This window comes from Protopterus annectens, chromosome 3.part1 (assembly GCF_019279795.1).
Source record: "Protopterus annectens isolate FY-2018-M chromosome 3.part1, PAN1.0, whole genome shotgun sequence".
Classification (NCBI taxonomy): domain Eukaryota; kingdom Metazoa; phylum Chordata; order Ceratodontiformes; family Protopteridae; genus Protopterus; species Protopterus annectens.
In genome coordinates, this window is record NC_056732.1 from 174,217,832 (window position 1) to 174,241,634 (window position 23,803).

The following is a 23,803-nucleotide window of genomic DNA, read 5'->3' on the forward strand; positions in this document are numbered from 1 at the left end:
ATGTACCACACAACTGTGGTGTTGTCTGTCTTTATCAATAGTTGCCCTGGAAGAATAAGGCATTTGAAGACTGTCAGAGCATTCTGTACAGCTAACATTTCTTTTTGATTGATATGCAGGTGCATTTGCTTTGGGCTCCATTTGCCTTGAATGAATTGTCCTGCCATGTGAGCCCCCCATGCATAGTCTGATGCATCTGTTTTTAGGGTTTGGGCGGCAGGGGGGGTGAGTGAAAGGGAGTCCTTTGTTGTGGTAGCAGGCCTCTGCCCACCAAAGGAACTCTGTCCTAAGGCAAGGAATGACAGGAATCATTGTCTCCAGGTACCACTGAAGTTTCCTCATATGCAGTCTTGCATATGGAATTAGTAGAATGCAAGAGGCCATGAACCCTATGGCTTGCAGTATTTTTCTTGTAGATAGCTGGGTTTTGGTGGCCAGTAGCTTGAAGTAGTTTGTCAAATAAATTTGTTTTTCTGGAGTGAGGAATGCCATCTGGGAAGTTGCGTTAAAGCTTGCTCCCAGGAATACAATCTGTTGGCTGGGTAACAGATGTTATTTCTTTTCGTTGATGGTGTACCCCAGTGAAGTTAGAAGTCTCTTTACAAATGTCAGGTGCTGTAGCAGCAACTCCTGACTGCCCACCTGAATCAGGCAATCGTCCAAGTATGAGTAAATCTGAATTTTTCTGTGCCTGCAATCTGCAATGGCTGGAGCTAGGCTTTTTGTGAATACCCTGGGAGCAGTACATAAGCCAAAGGGAAGTGCAGAGAACTGATGGTGCACAGAGCCTGCTCTGAAAAGTACATATTTCCTGCAAGATTCCCTTATGGGGATGTGCAGATAAGCTTCTTTTAAAGTCTAGGGTGGCTAGCCAGGAGTCTTTGGCTAGCACAGGAAGCAGCTGTTGGAGAGTAAGCATTTTGAACCTTAGAACCACCAGTAGGGTGGTGAGAATAGACAGATCCAGGATAGGGCGCCAAGAGTTTTCTTTTCTGGGTACCAGAAACAGTCGAGTAAATACCTTGTCCCCTTTGCTCTGCTGGGACAGGGTGAATAGCCTTGATACTGAGAAGAAAATGCACTTGCTTTTGGGCCTCTGCCCACTGGTTTGGGGGAAGGTCTGGCCATCCGCTTGGGGGTGGAAGTGAATGGAAGTAGAATCTGTACTCCCAGTGTTTTGCATGCAGGGCACATTTTCCTCCTAAGGGTGCAAGTACCCGGGCAAGGCTTGGAAGGGATAAGGATAAGTCATTGTGAGATTTTACCACAGGATGGTGGCTTACTACTCCCTGTTTTAGCGATGGGAGCACTCCACTGCTTAGATCTGTGCATATCCTGAGATTGTAATCTTGGTGGTCTGCTGCCCCTGGGTTCGGACTGAGAAGGTCTGGGAGGGACTGGAAAGGACCAGTTTTTAGAAGGCCAATGCCTACTGAATCTAGGTGGCTGTACCTGTAAGAAATCTTTAATAGTTTGCATAGATTTAGCTTTTTCCTCCAACTTTTTAAGAACTTCTTTTGCTTTTGTGCCAAACAACCTTCCCTGGTCTAATGGAGGATCTAGTAATTTTGCTTTGACATGGTCTGGCAAGGTTTGCTCCTTCAGCCAAGTATGCCTTCTCAGTACAGACCCAGTGACAGCAGCCCTGCAAGATGCTTCTAAGGCATCAAAACCACACTGCAAAGTATGTTTACTAACTTGGTTTGCAGAATGCATTAACTGTTGTAAATCATTATTTTCTGTACAATCTGGAGGCAACAATATTTTTTGTTTAATTAGTTCCATAATATGCTGCTGGTACTTCAACATGTGAAACTGGCAATTCAAAGCCCTGATGGCAAGAGTTGCAGAGGTATATACCTTCTTACCCCATCTGTCTAAAGCTCTAGAATCCCTGTCCGAAGGGGTAGGGTTTTTGGCTGTAGTAGCCTTAATACCTTTAGGTCCATGGGAAATAGTCTCTGGATCCACAGTGGGATTCTTAAAGAGAAATTTGTGAGAGTCAGGTACTCTGTAGTACCCGTCAGGCTTTCTAGGAGCTGGTGGTAAAGTATCAGGAGTAAGACTGGATTTCATGAAGACATCATCTACAATGTCCAGGACAGGGGGTACAGCTAGAGGCCTGTGCTGAAGCAGATCTAAAAATTCTGTGAGTCAGTTTTTGGACTGAGTGTAGTCCTGGCATTCCCAGTGGAAATGCTCTCAAAGTATGCAAGGTTTCACCAAAAGAAAAGTCCTCTGAAGGGAAGGCAGAGGGTATGGAATCCTCTGCATCTGAATCGTCATAGGTAGAAAAGGGTATGTCCTGGTAATCAGAGGGATCAGAGTCAAAGGACTCATGTTCTGTAGAATCAGAAGGAAAATCAATTATTTGTCTTTTATAGGGGGAAGGCTGGCTTACTCCAATTAAAGTTATAAGGTCTTCAGCCATTTTAAGCATTTGTTTCTGTGGCAAGAGAGCTTGAGCATGTGCTTTGGTCATCGGTTTACTAGGCGTAGTGCGAAATCTGGGCCTGAGAAACTCTGCATTTTTAGTCAAAAACAAAGCTGTCTGTTTAATGCGAACATCGGAAGGTCGGAATACACCCTCAGACGCCGGTGCCTGCACAGCAGCTCCGGACCCATCAAAGGTAGAGACAACTGCAGGTTTCGTAGTCTAAGAAGCATCTCGCGGCATACCAGAGTCCGAATGGCTCTCAGCAGAGAACTGCTGATCTGTAGAAGTGGGTATCAGGGGCTGCGAAAGCTCCTCCCTGAGTACCGGCAGACTGGCGACTAGCTTAACGGAAGCGCCGTCAACAGTTTTGGACCTATGCTGTCTGTTTCTGTCTTTATCCTTCCGTTTTTTCGGAAGATCGACAGTCGGATGGCTTATGGAAGCCATTTCGGAAAACGGAGAAAGTACAGTTGTGTACACTTACCATAAATGTAGATCTTTGAGTGTATTCACTGCTGCAGTCATTACATTTGGGTAATCTACTGGCAAGTTGCCCTCAGTCGGCCTGATTAACAAAGTCTTGGGTCCTGCATCGGTTGCTGTCCCTTCCTCCATGACGTCAGGGGTATAAAACATGCAGCAGACGCCATTAAATCAGTTTTTCTTGCCCCAGAGGCCAGGTGCCCCCCAAATGGGGTGCAAAATATATATAAATATATATGTATATATACAGAATAAAAAACACAAAACATACAACTCCAAACAAAAACAAATGCACCAAAAAGGCTTTTAGATAGTAACAGAAATGAGAGGTACAGTTAGAGAAAAAACAGGGGGCTGGAGGGAGGGTAACCAGTACTGCAACAGTGAATACACTCGAACATCTACATTTATGGTAAGTGTACACAACTGTACTATGTTCTTCGTGTTTCACTGTTGCAGTCATTACATTTGGGTAAAATCCCAAAGCTATGGTTGGGAGGATGGATTTATACAGCATTAGGAGCTGCTATAAGGCCCTGCAGGACAGCAGTGGCAAAGTCTGCTCTGGATTTAGAGAAGAGAGGTAAATGGTAATGTTTGGTGAACGTATGAACTGAGCTCCAGGTAGCAGCTTCTAGAATGTCTCTGGTAGGAACCCCTCTGAGAAAGGCTGCAGAAGTAGATGCAGCCCTGGTTGAATGAGATCTGATCCCCTTGGGGACAGGTTTACCATGGTGCATATAGCAGAAATTAATACAATGGCGTATCCATTTGAAAATAGTCTGCTTTGAAATGGCCTTTCCCTCTGCCCCTGCAGCAAATGCCACCAGTAATTGTTCAGATTTTCTTAGAGATTTTGTTCTGTTTAAGTAGAATCTTAGTTGTCTGTGTACATCCAATGAATGCAGTATCCGCTCACACCCTTGATATGTGGATTTGGGAAGAAAGTTGGCAGATAAATGGTCTGATTGAGGGCCACACTAGATGCCACTTTCTTTAGGCATAAAGGATGGACTGGTCCTGAGAGCCACCCTGTCCGGATAAAAAAATAATAAAAGGCTCCACTGCCATAAGAGCCTATAGTTCTGAAATCCTTCTAGCTGAAGAGATTGCTAAAAGGAAAGCTGTTTTCCAAGAGAAATTTTAGGTCTACAGTAGCAGATGGCTCAAAAGGAGGTAGAGTGAGTTTTTCCAAAACAAAATTGAGGTCCCATGCAGGGGTTGGTGCTCTCCTGGGAGGTCTTAAATTTTTGGACCCACTGAGGTACTACTATAGCAGAGGATGGGAAAAGATGGGCGGCTCTGTGTTGTAATGAGCTGAAATGGCAGAGGCATGGATTTTTAGGGAAGAAAAAGTTAGGCCCTTGTGAAGCATCTCAGTTAAGTATTGCAGAATCCGGGGAATACTGGGCATTGCTGTGCTTATTCCTTGTGCTTGGTTCCAGGCACAGAATTTTTTTCCATTTGTCAGGATAAGATTTTCTAGTACTAGGCCTTTTAGCCTCCAAAATGACATCCATCACAGGTTTGCTGAGAGATGTTAGCTGGTGAAATTAGTTGATTAACCATGCTGCAAGATTCAGAGTTTGGAGATGAGTGTGCAGAATTTGATAGTGCTGCTGAGACATTAGGTAAGGTGTCTGAGGCAGGTACCACGGAGGAAGGTGCGACAAATTGTGCAGGAGCGGAACCAGCATTGGCGAGGCCAGTCTGGAGCAATCAGAATCATTTTTGCTTTTTCCTGACTGACAATTAGTAAGACCTTGGAGAGCAGAGGCAGAGGGGGAAAGGCATATACTGATAGGTTTTTCCAGCTGAAGGATAGAGCATCCACTTTCCAAGCTTTTTTGTGATGAATTATTGTGCAGAATTTGTCCAACTGATAGCTTTGGGGTGAGGCAAAAAGATCTATGTCTGGGTTCCACCATTTGCGTGTCAACATGCTGAAGATTTGTGGATCCAGTTTCCATTTGTGTGGCTCCATAAAACTTCTGCTTAGTTCGTCTGCCAGAGTATTTTGTTTTCCTGGCAGGAATTGAGCTTGTAGATGTATTTGATAAGTCAAGGCCGTGTGCCACAATGCCATGGCTAGTCTGCAAAGGGGGTAGGAATGGGTACCCCCCCCCCTGCTTGTTTATGTACCACATGACTGTGGTGTTGTCTCTGTCTTTATCAGTAGTTGTCCTGGATGAAGATAGTCCTTGAAGGCTGTCAGAGCATTCTGTACAGCTAGCATCTCTTTCTGATTGATATGTAAGTGCATTTGATTTGGGCTCCATTGGCCCTGAATGCATCTCCCTGCCAGATGTGCCCCCCAAGCATAATCTGAAGTGTCTGTTGTCAGGGTTTGGGCGGCAGGGGGTGGAATGAATGACAGACCCTTGTTTTGGTGGCAGGCCTCTGCCCACCATAGGAACTCTAGTTGCAGGCAAGGAATGATAGGAATCATTGTTTCCAGGCTGTGACAATGTTGACTCCCATAAACTTTTTAGGTACCATTGAAGTTTCCTCATATGCAGTCTTGCATATGGAATTAGAAGAATGCAGGAGGCCATGAACCCCAAAGGCCTGCAGAACTTGTCTTGCAGATAGCTGGGTTTTAGTGGTCACCTGTCTGAAGTAAGTCATCAATTGAATTTGTTTTTCTGGCGTAAGGCAAGTCATCTGGGCAGTTGTATTCAAGCTTGCACCCAGGAATGTAATTTTTTGAGAGAGTACCAGTTGTAACTTCTTTTTGTTTATGGTGTACCCTAGACAAGTTAGAAGCCTTTTTACAAACGCAAGATGCTTTAGAAGTGTGTCTCTGTTTTCTGTCTGAATTAGACAATCGTCCAGGTATGGATAAATTTGAATATTTCTTTGCCTGCAAAATGCAATTACTGGTGCAAAGCACTTTGTGAAGACCCTGGGTGCAGTAGATAAGCCAATGGGCAGTGCAGAGAACTGGTAATGCAAACAGCCTGCTTTGAAGTGGAGGTATCTTATGAAAATGCAAATAGCCTGCTTTGAAGTGGAGGTATCTTATGCAAGATTCCCTGATTGGGATATGCAGGTAAGTCTCCTTCAAGTTTAGAGTGACCAACCGTGAATCCCTGCCTAGCATAAACAGTAACTGTTAGGAGAATCAGCATCTTGAATTTTGGAATGTCCAGAAATGTATTTAGAATGGATAAGTCCAGGATTGGATGCCAAGATTTATCTTTTCTGGGTACTAGGAAAAGTCTTGAATAAAAACCTTGTCACTTTTTGTTTTCTGGTACTGGTTGAATAGCCCCTATATTCACGAGGGACATAACTTGTTTCTGGACCTCTGCCCACTGATTTGGAGGCAGATCTGGCTATCCATTTGGAATTGGCAACGTGTGGAAATGAAATCTGTATCCCTGGGATACTATATTTTAAACCCATTTGTCCTGGGTAATCAGTTGCCAGTTTCATGCATGAAGTTCCAGTTTTCCCCCCAAAGGGGCGGCCAAATGATAAGTGCTTGGTGATTGCAGTGGAAAGTCATTGTGACTGTTTTCCGTAGGAAGATGCCTTGGTGCTTCCAGATTTGGAGGTGGAGGCACCCCATTGCTTTGTTCTATAAGTTCCTTGCGATGGAAACCTGGAGCCTTTGGAATGTCTGGGTTTGACCTGAGCGGCTACAGTGGGTACTGGGAAGGACCAGTTCTTAGTAGGCCAGTGTCTACTGAACCTGGGTGGCTGCACTTGTAGTAAATCTTTCACAGTTTACATAGATTTAGCTTTATTTTCCATCTTTTTCAAAACTTCTTCAGCCTTATTACCAAATAGACTGTCCTGTTGTAAAGAAAGAAGCATCCAACAATTTTGCTTTAACATGGTCAGGCAGATTTTGCTCCTTGAGCCAAGCATGCCTTCTTATCACAGATCCAGTTACAGCAGCCCTGCAAGAGGCCTCCAAGGAATCAAAACCTCATTGCAAAGTATGTTTTCCAACTTATTCAGCTGAATGCAATAAATCCTGCAACTCTATTTTCCACACAGTCAGAAATCAACATCATTTTCTGTTTATGTAAACCCATGACACACTGTTGATATTTAAAACATATGAAATTAACAGTTTAAAGCCCTGATTGCCAAGGTTGCAGATGTGTAAACCTTCTTATCCCATCTATCCAGCACCCTGGAATCTCTATCAGAAGGGGTAGGATTTTTAGCAGTAGAAGCCTTAATGCCTTTGGGACCCTGAGAAATGGTTTCAGGGTCAACAGTAGGGTTTTTAAAGAGGAATTTATGGGAGTCAAGAACCCTGTAGTATCTGTCTGGCTTACTAGGAGCCGGAAGCAGGGAATCAGGAGCCATACTGGACTCTGAGAAAACATCATCAGCAATGACTAGAACGGGAGGTATAGCCAAAGGCCTATACCGAGGAAAAAGAAAATTCCTAAATCTCTTTTTAGATTCTGAGAAATCCTGACTCTCCCAGTGAAAGTGTTCCCTTAAGTTATGCAAAGTTTCTTCAAAAGAAAAATCCTCAGGAGGAGAAGCAGAAGGGGATGGAATATTCTGCATCAGAGTCCTCATAGGTGGGAATAGATAATTCCTGATCAGAAGAAATAGAAACCTGATCTGAAGATTCATAGTCAGTGCCTTGCCTAGGCCTTTTAGCAGGAGGGGGATGGGTACCCCGGATCAAGGTAATTAAATCCTAAGCCATTTTGATCATTTGTTTTTTAGGCATTGGGGCCTGTACACGTGGCCCAAGCGTCGTTTTTTTAGACATAGTAGTTTTTGGCCTTAGCTTTGAAGATGACGTTGGTTTAATATACAAATCTTTAGGCCTGAAAACGCCCTCAGAAGCCAGTGCCATCTAAGGTAGAGAGACATCCGCGGCTTCAATACTTAAAGTATCTCACGACATACCGGACTCCGAATGGGTCTCAGTAGAGGCCTGTGAATCAAAAGTAGCGGGTATCAGGGGCTGCGAAAGCGCCTCACTGAGTACCGGCGACTGGCTTAGGAGAAGCTTCATCAGTTTTGGACCTCGACAGTCTCTCTCTCTGTCTTTTTCTTTGCATTTTTTTAGATATTTCGGTAGTTGGATTGCTAACCGACATTTCTGGATAGTTAAATCTTGTTGTTGCCTTTCGGCTTTTCCCAGTTAGGGTCGCCACAGTGGAACTCTGGTCTGCTAATGATTGGTAGTAGATTTTCACAAACGCCGAGGTGCCAGCTCGACGTTCAACCTTCAACGAAGGCACACCCATTTATGTATGTCTTTCGAACGCCCACCCAACCGCGGGGAGGACATGCAGACTCCACACAGAAGGCACTCCCTGCACTCCAGCCGAGAATCGAACGGGAGAACCTCTTGCTGTGAGGCAACAACGCTACTTGAACCAAAGTATTTAGAAGCCAAAATATACCGACGTTTAATAGTGCGTTGATTAAATTTAGCACAAAACCGACAGCAAGGCACATTGTGGTCAGGGCCTAGGCAGGGAATACAGTACAAATGAAAATTCTTATGAGGTATTTGCTTCCCACAAGTAATGCAATTATTAACTTTTACTGACATCGGTAAGGAGCAAGAAAAAGTTTCCCCAAAGGGGTACTTAGCTTTTAGTTGAAGACTTCGGTTCTGAAACTCGAAAATGAAAATTTCAGTAGTCGGCCAACCAGCACTTGTGAACTGCTTCTGCTTCGAGCACCACACGGCAAGAAAGACTGATGTAATAGCGTTGGCTGCATGTTTTATACCCCTGACGACCTGACGTCATGGAAGACGGGACAGCAACTGACGCAGGACCCAAGACTTTGTTAATCAGGCCGACTGAGGGGATCCTGCCAGCAGATTACCCAAATGTAATGACTGCAACAGTGAAACACGAAGAGCATCGAGAGCGAAAGAATTTATTGACAAAGATAGCCCAACGATGAATAGTTCAGGTGTTAAACAAGACACAAAACCTACAGCGTGGAACGGTGTGGTCTGGGCCTAAACAGATGAAGCATTAAGAATGAAAATCTCTGTGGTATTTGCTTTCCACAAGCAAGACAATTGTTATCTTTTTCTGACATTGGTTAGAGCAAGAAAAAAGGATCCCCAACGGGGTACTTAGCTTTAGAAGACTTCAGGTTTGAAACTCAAAAAATGAAAATTTCAGGTAGCGGCCAACCAGCACTTGCAAACTGCTTTTGCTTCGGGCTCCCACTCGACAAGAAAAGCTGATGTAATGGAGTCGGCTGCATGTTTTATACCCCTGATGACCTGATGTCATGGAAGAGGCGACAGCATCAGACACAGAAATCCCAAGACTCTGGTATTTGGGCCAACTGAGGGCTACCTGCAGGCAGACAACGGAAGTGTGATGACTGCAACAGTGAAACACAAAGATCATCATTCCCTTGCATGAGAATGAAAGAGCACTCACCTTCCACGCCAGGGGATAAGGGGCCCTGGCACAAAAGTGACGAAGTTGTCTGCTCATAGGGAAGTCAAAAAAAGTCCAGTTCTGGAGTACCCCACTGGTGAACTAAATCCAGGAAAACATCCTTGTGGAGCATCCACTCATGAGATTGTGTCATAGATCTGCTTAGTGCATCTGTCATAGAGTTCTGAGCTGAGAGAAGGTACACAGCATGCAGAGTTGCATTGTATAGGTCAGCCAGCTACCAAGTTTGATGGCCAAGCGACAGAGGATAAAGGGAGCACAAAATCTTATGCATCAAAAGACCATGGTATTGTCTGTGGGATCTGTAGGGGTCCTGGCAAGAACAGAGGTTGAAAGGTCTGTAAGGTTAAAAGTAAAGCACTCATTTTCCTGATGTTGATATGTTCCTCCTTTAAGAAGGGGACCAAAGGCCCTGAACTTTCCTGGAAGCAAAGGTTGCTCCCCAACCCAAGTCTGAGGCATCTATGAAGATCTGCTGAGCTGGCTGAGGAACCTGAAGAGGTAGGCCAGGGTTCTGATGGAGTTGCTGCATCCACCAACCTAACTCTACTTTCAGACAAGGAAGAAGGGGAATCATGACATCCAAAGGATGAGCATGCTAGGACCAAACTGTCTTTAGAAACCACTGGAACTTTCTCATGTATAGCTTTACAAAGGGTAGCATGGGAATAGTCGGAGGCCATGACCCTAGCAATCTCAGAAACTCTCTGGCCGTGATGGAAGGAAGAGGCAGAAGAGCCTCCATGAATGCCCTGAGAAAAGATGCTTTCTATACAAGAAAAACTATCATCAAATATGTGTGGAACCTGCACCATATGAATAATATCCTGACTTGGTGTGAGGCATGAGATTTATTGTGAAACCCAGTGCCTGCAGAAAAGGAATGCTAGGTTTAGATGTTGGGTTAAGAGATCTAGGCTGCTGGCCAGCAACAGCAGATTGTCTAAATATGGGTAAACCTGAAGTCCTTTCAGCCTAAAATAGGCAATGGCTGGGGCTAGGCACTTTGTGAATACCCCTGGAGCAGTAGAAAGACTAAAGGGTAAGGCAGTAAATTGAAAGTGCAAAGACCCACAGAGAAACACAAAAATAGGGTATATGGGGATATGCCGGTATGCATCCTTGAGATCCAGAGAAGCTAAGAAAGCTTGAGGAGGGATCAGGAGCAGGAGAGTAGACAGGGATAGCATTCTGAAAGAAGGCACCACCAGGAAGGTGTTTAATAGGGAGACATCTAAGATAAGCCTCCAAGGGCCATATTTCCTTAGAACTAGAAACATCCTGGAAATAAAATCCCCTTCCCTGTTGGTCTGGAGGGACAGAATGAATGGTGCCTTATTTAGAAAGTTGATCCAGTATCAAGGGAAACAGATGCAGTTGACTGGAGGGAGGTTGAGGTATTTCTGAAAAGGAGGAAAGGTCTTCCAAGTCACAAAGTATCCATGTCACAGAGCACTTTGTCTGGGCTGAAAAGCTTGTTGAGGATGGGCAACAACAACAGCTGTAGGAATAACAGCCTTGCCCTGTGGTTGCCTCCTAGAAGTTTTGCGGAGTCTAGTTCCAGAAGGAACAGGAGGAACGGGCAAGTTTCCTGACAAAAGAAGTCTTGGTAGAAAAATTCTATGAAATGTTATAACTGATGAAACCAGTAAGTGTTTCAAATCCTGGAGTTCCTTACCTTTTTCCTGCAGTGATTTAAATAACTCTGCAGCTGCTTTGCCAAACAGGGAGGAATTGTCTAAAGAAGCATCAAGCAATTTTGCCTTGATGTCATCAGGAAGTGCCTGGAGACGTAACCAGGAAAGTCTTCTAAGAACAGAAGCAGATGCTATTCCTCTGGCAGAGGCCTCAACTGCATCGTAACTACACATGATAAGGTGTCTGGCTACTTGAGAGGACGCTGATAAGAGTGAAAGGACCAGTGGGTGGCCTGAGTTAGTAAAGTCAGAGCACACCTGGACATGTGTGTCTGGTAATTAATTGCTCTGATAGCCAAGGTAGAGGAGGAATACACATTCTTGCCCAAACTTTCCAAAATTTTACTTTCCTTATCAGAAGGAAGCAACTTGGTAAGAGATAATCATGAGGACTTATCTAAGAAAATGGAAACCACAGCTGGGTCCACTGAGAAGCATTTAAAAATAAATTTGCAAATCTTAGGGACCTTACAGAAACAATCAGGTCTCTCTGGGGCAGGGGCTTGGGACTCAGGGTTCTTAGATGTTGTTTAAAAATCATCTAAAAAGACTGGCAAGTACTGGAGGGACTGCTGAAGGAGTAGGGGCCTCCACCTGGAGAAGCTCATATCGGACAGAAATCCCACTTAAAGAATTCCCTCATCTTATCCACCATGGATCCTGGGAACTACCGTCCCATCAGTCTGACGAGCCTGATCTGCAAGGGTATGGAACATATCATGGAACTTATAAACAAAGACATTGGCAACCTTCAAACACTGGACCCCACCCAGTTTGTGTTCGTGAAGGGCCGATCTTGTCTCCTGAACCTGACTGACTTCTTTGAATCAGTCTCCAGAGCTGTGGACAAGGATAAGGCGGTCCACACAGCTTATGTGGACCTCGCCAAGGCCTTCGACACCATCCTCCACTCTGGAATCATAGATAAACTTACTAAGCTAGGCATAAATTCCTACATCACTCGATGGGTTGCCAACTGGCTTACTGACAGAACCCAGACTGTAAAAGTAGCAAACTCCAAATCCAGCTCCAGACAGGTGACAAGTGGAGTACCTCAGGGCTCAGTCCTGGGACCGCTCTTGTGTGGCATCTACTTCTCTTAAGTACAGGCCAACAGTAAGGGACTCTGGCTAACAAAGCTCGCAGATGACTGCAAACTGGGAGCCATTATTGAATCCCCAAATGATGTGAATATTCTACAAAAGGGCCTTACAGAAACAGATACTTGGTGCCAGAGCCATGGGCTCAAGCTTAATGCCAAGAAATGTATATTTATCCCCTTTGGGAAAAAACATGTACCCATGAATTACCACATAGGTGTCAGTACACTTAACACTGAAAGTGTGATGAGACACTTAGGGACACAGGTGGACAGTGGTCTCACCTTCGATAACCACATCACCACAACAGTCAGAAAATCTTACTATGTGGCACACCTCATCACTAAGGGCTTTTCATCCAGGAAAAAAAAAAGGAGGTCATTGTCCTACTGTACTCATCCCTCATTAGACCCATTATAGAGTACAACTCCCTGTTTAGTATGTACCTCACAAGACATCTGCAATAGCTGGAAAGGCCGCAGAAATACCTCACTAAAAGAATCACAGGCCTAAAGCAGATGCCCTCTGATGACAGTCTAAAAAAACTCCAGCTATACTCTGTGGCATATCATCTACTCAGAGGTGATCTCTGCTTGACATACAAGGCCATGTCAAACCCTGAGCTGTTGGACATGCTCCACTTAAAGAAATCCAAATCCCTCAGAGCCACATGCTCCAGGGATCTAAATCTTGTCATCACAATGAACAAAACATGCTGGAGGGATAGGTTCCTGACCCAGAGACTCACCATACTCTGGAATAGACTGCCCATACATGTCAAGCAGAGCACATCCTTGGCCCTCTTCAAAAGGAACCTTGACGATTGGATGGGATATAGGAAATTCACCTTGGGGATCACGTCAGTCGCCCTGCTAGAGAGGGGTCCAGGGAAGTAAATATTGTGGAAAGAAATATCCAGGGAATTGTTATGGCTAGGCTTGTATAGGCCCTAGGGCCGATAGCCTAGTACCAACCTATGAACCTATTATTAGTTTCCCCAAAGGAAAGTTCGTCCATGGGAGAATCCTCCCCCATTAGACTCCTCCTCTGGGGAAGCATATTCCAGTGGAGAGGGATGAGTGTAGTAAGCCAGACAGTCTTCATTAGATGAAGACTCCTAAGAGTCTGTGTCATGAATCTGAAGTTCTGCTGGCTGTCCTAAAGTAAGGCCTTGAGACCCTGATGGCTGCACTGGAGAAGAGGCAAAGGCCGGGCCAGCTATGGGAGAAGCCAAAGCAGGTGGCCTCAAAGCCATCAGGGCCTTAATAAGGCCCTGTGAAAACACATCCCAATCTGACGCTCGGGTAAGAGCGGGAACATGCCTAGTCTTTTGTTTCTTTTTCAAAGACTTATCCTGTTGGGGAGAGACGGTGGATGTAGGCCTAACCTCCAACAGCTCTTTGGCATAGTAGCTGGAACAGTTCCTGAGTCTTCTGCAATAACTAGCTGCAGATCCCCCAAGTCGTTTGAACCGGATGCCTGTATAGCCTCAGACATGCGAGGATCTGTACGCCTGACGGCTTCTATCCCGGTACTCACCTCCGATCATACCGCCGGGTTTTCATCAACCTCAAGTGGTATGTCAAAGGGAGTAGGCGCAGCTAAAGAGGGCCTAGCCTTGCTAATCCTTCCTTTTTACAGACTGCTCAGAAGCACTAGCGGAACCTTCCACAGCTTCCCTAGCCAGACGTTTGAATATTTGGTTTTCTAAGAATAGATTCAAGGCCGGCAGACGACTGCGCAATGTTTTGGGAACGAAGGCCTGACAAACAGAGTAGGCCTGGTGGTCATGAGTAGGCCCCTAAGCAGAACAAACACAGCTCATGACCACCTTTATGCGGAATTTGCCTTTCACACCTACACTTGCCCTTCCTGGATGACATTAACAAAACAAAAGGCAGTAGCAAATAAAGTAAATCCTCTATGGGGTACTTACCTGAAGCTGTAAGATGAACCAATGGCAGACAATGTACGAGTCAACCTTTCCAAATGGCGGCAAAAATGTTCTGAAGATGGTACGCGAGGACATCCCTTTTATGTCTGACACTGTCTGTGCCTGCATGCGATGTCCCAAGTACAGGCAGTGGCTCTAAGCTTCTGTATACAGGCCGGATGTTGGGTCACTGGGCAGAATACAACCCACATGTAAAGAATACTACAACACTGAATAGGAGGACATCATACATGTGATGTATGGTTTACCTTAAAGCAACCTAAAGATTTTGGTATTCTGTCTGGAAGTCGGGCCACCCTTGGCAGGGGATCCCTATTGTAATGAATACTGCAACAGTGAAATGGAAAGGCATCTCAAGTTCTCTTTCTGAAGTTGCCCAGCACTTGGACTGCTACAGGAATGGGCACAGATGCTTCAGAGTGTTCTTTTTTAGTGGCTTCTGCAACCACAATGGCATTTACAGTAGGGCCCTTGCTCCAAATCAGCCTATTTCTAGGGGATACCAGTATTTTGTTTTCATGCGACTGACTCCACCACATCAGGTTCCTTCGAAGCCCCTTGACAGACTAGGTCAAGTTTTTCAGCAGGTGAAACCACCCATGAAGTAGATAAGCCAGTCCCGTAAGCCTCAAGGAATACAGTCTCCTAGAAAGGAGCTTCAGTGGACCAACTTCCTCACAGTTTCATCAATCCAAGAATGTCTCCAAAAGAATGGAGATGCTGGGGACCCCTCTCCTTCCCCAACTGTTGAGGAGACTCCAAATGTCTCCTTTTTCAAATCTGCTTCATATGCCTTCTCAGTAAGAGACTCCAGAAATGGCTCAGAACTGGGGGAGGAACTTGCCAGAAGAGATCCCTTGAGACTCAGTAAGGGTGACTGTCCGTCTGACAGGATGACGGAAAGGAGGAGTTGTGGAATCCAGAGGGGATAAGGAAGGAGTAGAGTGCGTGCGAGAAACCTCTTCCCCCTCTCGACCTGGACAGCACCCTTTCAAAAACCATGAAAGCCAAAACCAGAGGCAAGGAAGAATCCTTAAGATCCAAAGATCCCAGTAAAGGAATCTTCTGGGCTCCAATATGACTCAGCTCTGAAGCAGACATCGGACCCTAGCTGTCTAAGGCCAAAGCACCCAAAGGCAGGGATGGTTAAGATAGCCTCAGAATCCATCCTGAACCATGGACTTCGTGCCTCACCTTCTAACCCAATGACCCTTCGAGAGCCAATGCCAGAGTCGAATGGGTAAGCAAAACTGCCTGAGTCGAAGTTGACCAAGTTCTCAACTCTGACAAGATCATGCTGCAAGTATCACTTGAAGCTGTGGACACCAGATCCAGCAGGCAGACTGGAGGAGGAGATACCAGCAAGGGGGTTGTCGTGAACTAGTCCAACACCCCCAGTAGGGGAGGTGCCAGGAGGACCCCATCTGGCTCTGTGCCCTCAAAAATGTATGCAACATCCTGTTGACATCTGTTTTTAACAGTCTTCTCAATGATCAACAGGACTTTAAAGGAGAAGGTCACAGAGGGTTGTCCAGGATGATTGGTGAGTTGACCTTTCTTCATGGGAGAGTGCAGGAGAAAATACAGAGACAAGGGTGAATGGATCCAAATCAGTTCCTGGACTGAAGTCGGATCCAACTGTCTCAGACAATGTTTTGGAAGCTGGTCTGATAGGACCAGGGGTCCAGGGACCTCTTTTCAAGTCTTTTCTATACCTTTTTTTTTGCTTTTCTTTTTCCTTTTCTTTGCGTCTTTCTCTCTCCTTTTCCTTTTCTAACAGCTTTGTAAGTTGCCTCTACCTTCTTGTTTGAAGAAGCAGCAGATGCTGATTCAAAAGTGGTCAATTCTTACAATGGGGTTGGAAAAGACCCTTGAGGACTAATTTGTTCCTGCAAACAATAAGGGCCCTAGCCCCGAATGAGGCACAGGGCTCTCATTCTGTGTCCAGGTGATCTACTCCAAGACCCACAAAACATGAAGTTTTTGGGGACAGAACTTGTGCCTGTATGCAGTGCACCTTTTAAAACCATAAGCCTTGTTCACTTATGGTCAAACACAGAGTAGCATCACACAGAAGAAAAGTTATAAATTCCAAAAACACTTTGATGCACTCTAAATATTCAAAAGGAAAATAACTACGGATATCAACAAGCAAGTCCCTTAACCAGACCGCACTCCCGGGCTGAGTCTGAAAAAAGTCCATGGAGATCAGTGCTCTGTCCTGGAAAACAAACTACCTTTTTTTGGTACAGGTACAAGAAGATAAGACAGGAAAGAAACTCCCAGAAGCATACTAAAACCCCCAAGAAAAACACTAGCCACAAGACTACAAACATAATTATAATATTAGAAGGATATTTCCTTAAATCTACTTTGAAGAAAGTGTTCAAAAAATCACTTACTTTAAAGTTGAGAAATAAGCCCTCAGATCATGTTCAAACAGAAAAGGTAGCAAATGATACCTGAGGTACTGAGGGGACAGGAGGGAATTACGGGTATGGGGAGGAGCCTGAGCCTTGGATATGAGAGCTTGGAAAAGGTGTCGATGTCAGATCTGGTCTGATCCAAAAGCTCAACTGTGGGTTGGACAGAAAAGACAACATTGAACCAACATGCAAAAGAACTGGGTGTGACCGACCCCCCCCCCCCCCGAAGAAGGACAGGGTGTTCTTTGAAAAATATGCTATACTGGAGAAGGAAAAGCCAGCTTGACCATACAGATGCAGGCTGTCTACAGTGCTAACAACCTGGTATTGGAAATGAACTGGGGTTGGCAGTACAGTTGGCAAGGGAAAGGATGAAGCAAGTTGGCATAGCTAGCTTTCCTAACTCAGAGGGAAGGAAAACCCAGTTCTTTGCCATCCCTGATGAAAACCAAGAGAACTGCAAGATGTTTCAGGTTTAATATAAAGGATAGCAATAATTTCCTACCACTGCACTAGCCGACTCCACAGCTCAGACATCTGACTGACTGACAGCTACAAGTATGTCAACACCCAGACTTCATGACTGCTGCTTCCCATGCCAGTAAGATTGATGTTGACTTCCAGAAGAGTTGGGGGCCCACCAAGTGAAAGGTGTATGTCGGGGATACCTGGAAAAGAGCAACCCTGGGGGTTCAGGGAATGGATGAGCATGGAAGCCAGAGAGAACAGCCTCAAGTTGTGTAGGAGGTTGGAGAAGGAGGCAGAAAACATTAGGTAGAGAAATAAAATGGAGAAGGAAATAATAAATAAAGGCAAACACCAAGAGCCACAGAGGAGTGCCACAAGTGCAAGACTGAAACGGTATACAATCACCAACATGCATGCATATTTCTTAGTTATGCATCTGATGAGTTAATTCTTTTTAACAGGCCTGCTTCTTTTCAGGTGTTACCCAGGAACTTCAGTTTGATTAAATTACCTTATCATAACTGCCCTGCAACCAAAAGAATGAAACAAGCAAAGCCATGTCTGCAACATAGAATTCATCACAGTTCGTAACCTTAAATCCTCAGCACGAGATACTGTAGTCTTCCACTTACCTGAGAAACACGAAGTTGACAAGCTGCCAGTTCTTTTTCATTATCTTCCATTTTCTTATTACTTTCAGCCTGACTGCTTTCTAGCTGCTTGCATTTCTTTGCCATTGTTTTCACTTCTGATTTCATTTTGCTAATATACAAACGGGCGACTGTAAACTCTTCATCTATAAGGCCAGTTCCTTCAGGTTGCTGGAAAGGGGAAAAAAAACTTGTTAAACAGCTCTCTCCCCTTTCTTGTGCTAGTATTACATTATACCTGGTTTTTCAGAAATCCAAAATCCCACATTTACTGCACACCAAGTGACCAAAAAAAATGCCATCTTAAACCCACTTTTCACAAGTCCAGAATCCCACACTTACTGCACATCAAGTGACCAAAAGCCAAATGAAATATGCTACAGACCACAGTCAAAATGGAGGCAAGTACAAAAGCACAAACTCACCAACTTGCAAGCAGCAGGGGAGGAAATAAGGCCCAAGTCTCTTTCTTTTTTCTTTCCTTTAATGATAGATCCACTAAACGACAGGAAACTTCAGCACCACAAAAAAAACAAGATTGCTAAACCATACAGCACATAAACGCTATGTCTCCACTAGGGTTGCCACCTTCGTTCACGGCTAAAACCGGAGCCAAGCCACGCCCCTCGCGTCACCAGTAACCCTGCCCGCCCCACCCCCTCTCCGGCTAACATACCGCCTATTTTGTGATGTCACGACAGCATCACTCAATGGGAACACCCTCTTTTTTCGTTCCCGCCGCCTGCTTTTGGCTGATTTGCTATGCTTTTCTGTAAAAAAAAAGCATAGTAAATCAGCCGATTTACAAACTCCGATAGTCTGTTTCCTTTTTGAAACAGAATACCGGAGTTTGTACAGTGTTTTCCGGACTACCGGAGAATCAGTTTGATTTCCTGATAGTCCGGAAAAAAAACGGAGGGGTGGCAAGCCTAGTCTCCACACTTGCGTTTTCGTTTACTCCACTTCCTCGGATGTGAATGAATGAATAACTATGCCAATAACACACTACTTTATATATGCGCACTACTTAAGTTAATTAGTTAAATACACTTCCATTACATAATTATATAATAATCGTTTCTCCCAGTTTGTTCCTGCCAATTGCAACTTAAAAACATGCAAATCTTATTCATAGTTTAAAAACATTCCCTCTTAAAAACATTGTTGTTGAAGTACATTTAATTTCAAAATCTATTTATTATTATATATAAAAAATGCGTAAATAAATAAATAAATATATAAATCCCCACTTTTCTCCTTCTTTGAGAAATGCATTAAATAAAATGACATGTAACAACACCATCTAGTGGTGGAAATAACATATTTTTACATAAAAACTCTCCTTAAAAGCATACAGGTATTTAAACAGATATACTGCTCAATTTTGCAATCTTTACACAGTCACATACTTTAGGGTTAATAAACTACCAGGAAAGACCCTTTGAGTTGCGAAAATTTCATTTTGTAAAATCAAAACATCACAAGATACGCTCACAGTTTTGCTGCCCTCATTTTTAACACTGGAGCCAGTGACACAGTATTATTAAGGCCAGGTGGTTTACTTGACTCTAGGTGAAGTTGCCATAATAGCTCCTTGTACTCAATTGTGGCCTCCCACGGTCCACCTCTTATGTCTTTTGTTACCACTTCCAAAACAAAGAAGTAGAACGTGGCCTCCACACATTTAATTTTATGCCTCCAGAGAGCATTATTGGTGTTGTTGATCTTAATATCATAATTATGCTCATATATTCTACTTCTTAATTTTCTCTCTGACTTGCCGACATAAAATGCATCACATACTCTACACAGGGCTAGGTAGACTATTCCACTAGTGAGAATTTGCATATTGCCTACTTTGAACCACCATGTCTCTACTACTAATATAAATCGTATCCTTGGCACATATATATGGACATTGTGAGCAACTTCCAAATTTAAATGTGCCCACTCTACCCTTTTTCCCTCTAAACTTTTTTGATTTGTCCTCAAAAAAATTTTTGAGACTTTTACCTTTCCTGTAAGTACATTTTAGGGGGTATTCGAACAAGCAACTCAAATCGGAAATTTCCCCAAATTTTTGCCATTCACTTTCTAACAAATTTCTAATTTTGGTTGCTTCACCACTATAGTCCAAAACAAAGTTAGAATTCCCCTCATACTGCCCATTTTTAGCTTTGTCCTTTTGCCAATCATCCCTCCCTAAAATAGGTTGAAATTTATCAATTCGACCTTTAATAACCTCATCCTCAATTTCCTGTATTAAATTATTGGGGTAGCCTCTAGCTAAAAACATACTATGCAACCTTCTACATTCATCCTTAAAATCTATTTCTCTAGAAGTCATTCTACTACCCCGCACAAATTGGCCTTTTATTATGCCTTTCTTTTGATAGTGAGGATGGGCACTATTGTATGCTAAAAATGAATTAGAATAGCTTTCTTTCCTGTACACTTTGGAAAAAAATTCCTTTTCCCCTTTTCCTACAAAAATGTCCAAATATTTTAGGCTTTCCTTGTCCTTTGCATAAGTGAAAGTGAGAAAGTTGGTAGTTCGAGATATGTACTCAAAAAAAGATGTAAACTCCACATCAGTACCCACCCATAAGAAACACATGTCATCCAGGAAGCGTTTGTAGAGCTTCCAACAATGTTTGTATTGAGAATTTAAAATGTACTTGTTTTCCCAAGCTGACAAGATAATGTTTGCATAAATAGGGGCACACCTCGCACCCATTGCTACCCCCTTAACTTGCTTAAAAAATTCTCCTTCGTAGTGTAAAAAATTATTGTTCAAGACCAACTCCATTAGGGTCAAAACCAAGCAAAAATCATTGTTTGAAAATTTACCATAATTGATCAGGGCCTCTTCAAACCACTCTAAGCCCTCTTTGTAAGGGATAGAGGAAAAAAGATCCACAATATCCATTGTGATGAAGGTTATGTTCTTGTCAAACATTTCCATCTTTAAATTCTGCAATAAATCCCAGGAATCCTTCACAATCCCTACCCCCTCAATAAGTACTTCTTTTAACTTTATATCCAGCCATTTGACTATAGGAGCTGTGATAGAGCCTTCTGACGCTACTATCGGCCTCATAGGTGGGTTGGATGCATTCTTATGGGTCTTTGGTACCCCAAATATATTCAGTACTTTGGGCTTTTCCACATATAGATAACTGTATGTGCCAACATCAGTTACCCCTTCTAACAGTAAATCATTTCGCGTGACAAATATTTTTTTGTTGCCTATATTTATTTCATTCAGTGATGATCTCGTATACCTCTCCTCATTTTCCAACACCTCCAACATTTTGGCTTCATAGTACACCTGATCCATAATAATTGTTCCACCACCTTTATCTGGTTTAAGCACTCTAATATTTGGGTCCTTTGATAATTTCTGCAATAGTTCATTTTCTTCTTTGGATGAGTTGGACCCGACCCAATTCTTGGATAGCTCCCCCCTAACCTTCTTCTCCATCAAAACTAAAAAAATTCTTAACTGTTGGTTTAAAGGGGGATTAAAAATACTTCTTTTCTTTAAAGCACTTATGTTAGGGCTGCTTTCATTTTGTCCTTGGAAGATAAGTTCCAAGTTTTTCTTTCTTAGGAACAGTTTTAAATCTATCAATACTTTGCTAACATCAGCCTTCCTATTTGGAACAAATTTCAAGCCCTTAGTAAATAGTTGGAAGAAAACTTCTGTAACTTCCAAACCACTATGGTTGTAAATATTGTAATCATTTAAATTCCAAACATATCCTTCCTTCACAATAAAATTGGCCAATGATTTGGGTTCCGCTGCCCTTATCCCCTTAACTACCATTGCTGGAATGTCCTGTTCCTGTGCTGGTACTTCCTCCCCCCCCCCCCTCCTGGTAGTTTTTTTGAAAATTCTTTTGATAATTATTCCTAATTCTTTCTGACCTCCTCAGTTCTGGGTACTCCTGACAATTGCCCAAATCGTCATTTTCCACCATTACTTCAAAATTTTCTTGCTCACTTTGATCATTCTGATTATGAACCAGGTTATAACTTTGGGGGAAAAAATTCCTAGGTTTTGGGTAATTAGTTTTTTCTTTATACTCCAAAACATCCCTGTCTATTTTCCTACACTTTCTTTCGTACACATTCCGCATACTTTTCTCTATGCTTTTTAAGATAATTTGATATTTATTATGACTTTCCTCCAAAGAAAAAAGTAAGTCACTAGTAATTAATGAATTAATTTCCTCAATTCTTTTGTTCAATCCTTTCATTTCTCTCATATTTTCCCTAATAATTCCTTTAACAATTTCCAAACCACAGTTATCAAAAATAGTTAGTAAATCCTGATGAAATTCGCTACCAGCCTTTACTTTGTTGGGGTATTTGCATACCCTTAACCCTTTGGGCACTATTTTCAAGTTTATACACTCATTTAAATATGCATTCTCAAGTTCCAAACTTTTATACTTAAACATTATTTCATCAAAAAGCTTCATGTTATGATTAAATGTTAAATTACCTTCTTTAGCATTAACTTTTGGTGGGTTACTTCCGTTAAAACTATATTTAAAATTTAACACAGTTGCAAAGTCCATTTGATGTTGCTTAGAGTTCAAAATACGTTCACTATTAGCATTACCTGCTGACCTGCCACTTGTTAACGCTTCACTGTAGCCTTAGGAAACAGTCTTATTATTTTTCGGTCTCAAAACGCTGTTATCGTCATCCCGAAAATTAGTTTGGGAAACAGTTTCTTCGTCGGCGTCTGACCTGAATATTGCAGGCATACCTGCATCCATTTCAGTTCCTCCATTGCTAGACAAGGCGCCAAGTTCAAGACCATACTCCACCAAGCTCCGTCTTTTCGAATTATGCCCCTTCCTTTCCCTGATAGGAAGGGCTTCCTGGTTGCCTGGTACTAACGACGGTGACTTCAACGAAGCGTTGTTTCTTCCAACCAGCAACTCAATCAATTGAGTTAATTGGCCGGAAAGTTTATCTATCTTGTCAGTGCTGGCCAATCCTGCCTCACCCACTGTAGGAATCGATGGGCCCTCCTCCACCTCCATAGCGAGACACAGACCACAGTCAAAATGGAGGCAAGTACAAAAAAAACTTGTTAAACAGCTCTCTCCCCTTTCTTGTGCTGGTATTACATTACACCTGGTTTTTCAGAAATCCAAAATCCCACATTTACTGCACACCAAGTGACCAAAAAAATGCCATCTTAAACCCACTTTTCACAAGTCCAGAATCCCATACTTACTGCACATCAAGTGACCAAAAGCCAAATGAAATATGTTCCCTTAACATTCATTCTTAAAATGTACTCATTGTGAAAAATACCAGACACGCATACAGTACAGTACAATTGGGCAAATACACTCACTACAGCGGCAGATGCGTGAACAGCAGGATGACTGGTGCAGGATTTCCTGAATGGGAACTAGCAGTGCATTGGCCTGACTTTTTTTTTTTTTTTAAGAAACGGAACATCCCCTAACAGCACAAATAAATCTTGCTCTATGACAACTAAGGGAAGCCTGGCTACAAAGCAGAATGCCTTGTGCACACTTTCTTTTGAAGTGGCAGAGGACAACAACAACAAATGCACTTCAGGAAGGCTAACAGAATCTAGAAAGTACACACCAGACTAATAGGTGGAACACCAAGGTAAATATTATAGTCAAAATTGTATTGAAACACTAGCATACCCCCCAAATAAACTGATTATGGGATTCAACAAAGCACATCACATAAGGGTCAACAAACTGCAACATAATAAACTGAGCAGCTGGAACCTGTAAGTGGTGAAAAAGTTATGTACTCATCATAACGTTCCATCTGTGTTGTCCATTTTCATTCTTCCTCAACATATGGGTTTGGATCCAATCCTCGGATCTGACCTTGACACTTTCACAGCTCTTGGATACTACAAGCTCTCAAGCTCCTCCCTCACCCACAATGCTGTAAGTCCCCCTCATTCTCCAGATCTTGTTTGCAGCTTCTTATTGTATGACGTAATGAAATTTTAGCTTTCATATGGAAAGTCACTATCTGGAGCTCAGACAAAACAGTGGTTCCTATAATACTCTCCAGCTCTTCCAGAAGTCATCAAAAGAAACAAGGTAGGGGGTCTGGAGGGAAGGAAGCTGAGGAAGAATGAAAATGGACAATA

General features: G+C 43.1%; 1 protein-coding gene across 1 annotated transcript in view; it reads right to left on the reverse strand.

Moving 5' to 3' along the window:
- The window catches only part of KIF5B (kinesin family member 5B), a 2,669,048-nt gene that overhangs the window by 954,609 nt on the left and 1,690,636 nt on the right, over positions 1-23,803 (reverse strand). The window contains exons 18-20 of the mRNA XM_044066703.1: positions 22,447-22,485; positions 19,502-19,508; positions 17,617-17,805 (exon numbers count right to left, since the gene is read on the reverse strand). Coding sequence (XP_043922638.1) covers positions 17,617-17,805; positions 19,502-19,508; positions 22,447-22,485 — 235 coding nt within the window. The remainder of the gene's footprint in view (positions 1-17,616; positions 17,806-19,501; positions 19,509-22,446; positions 22,486-23,803) is intronic.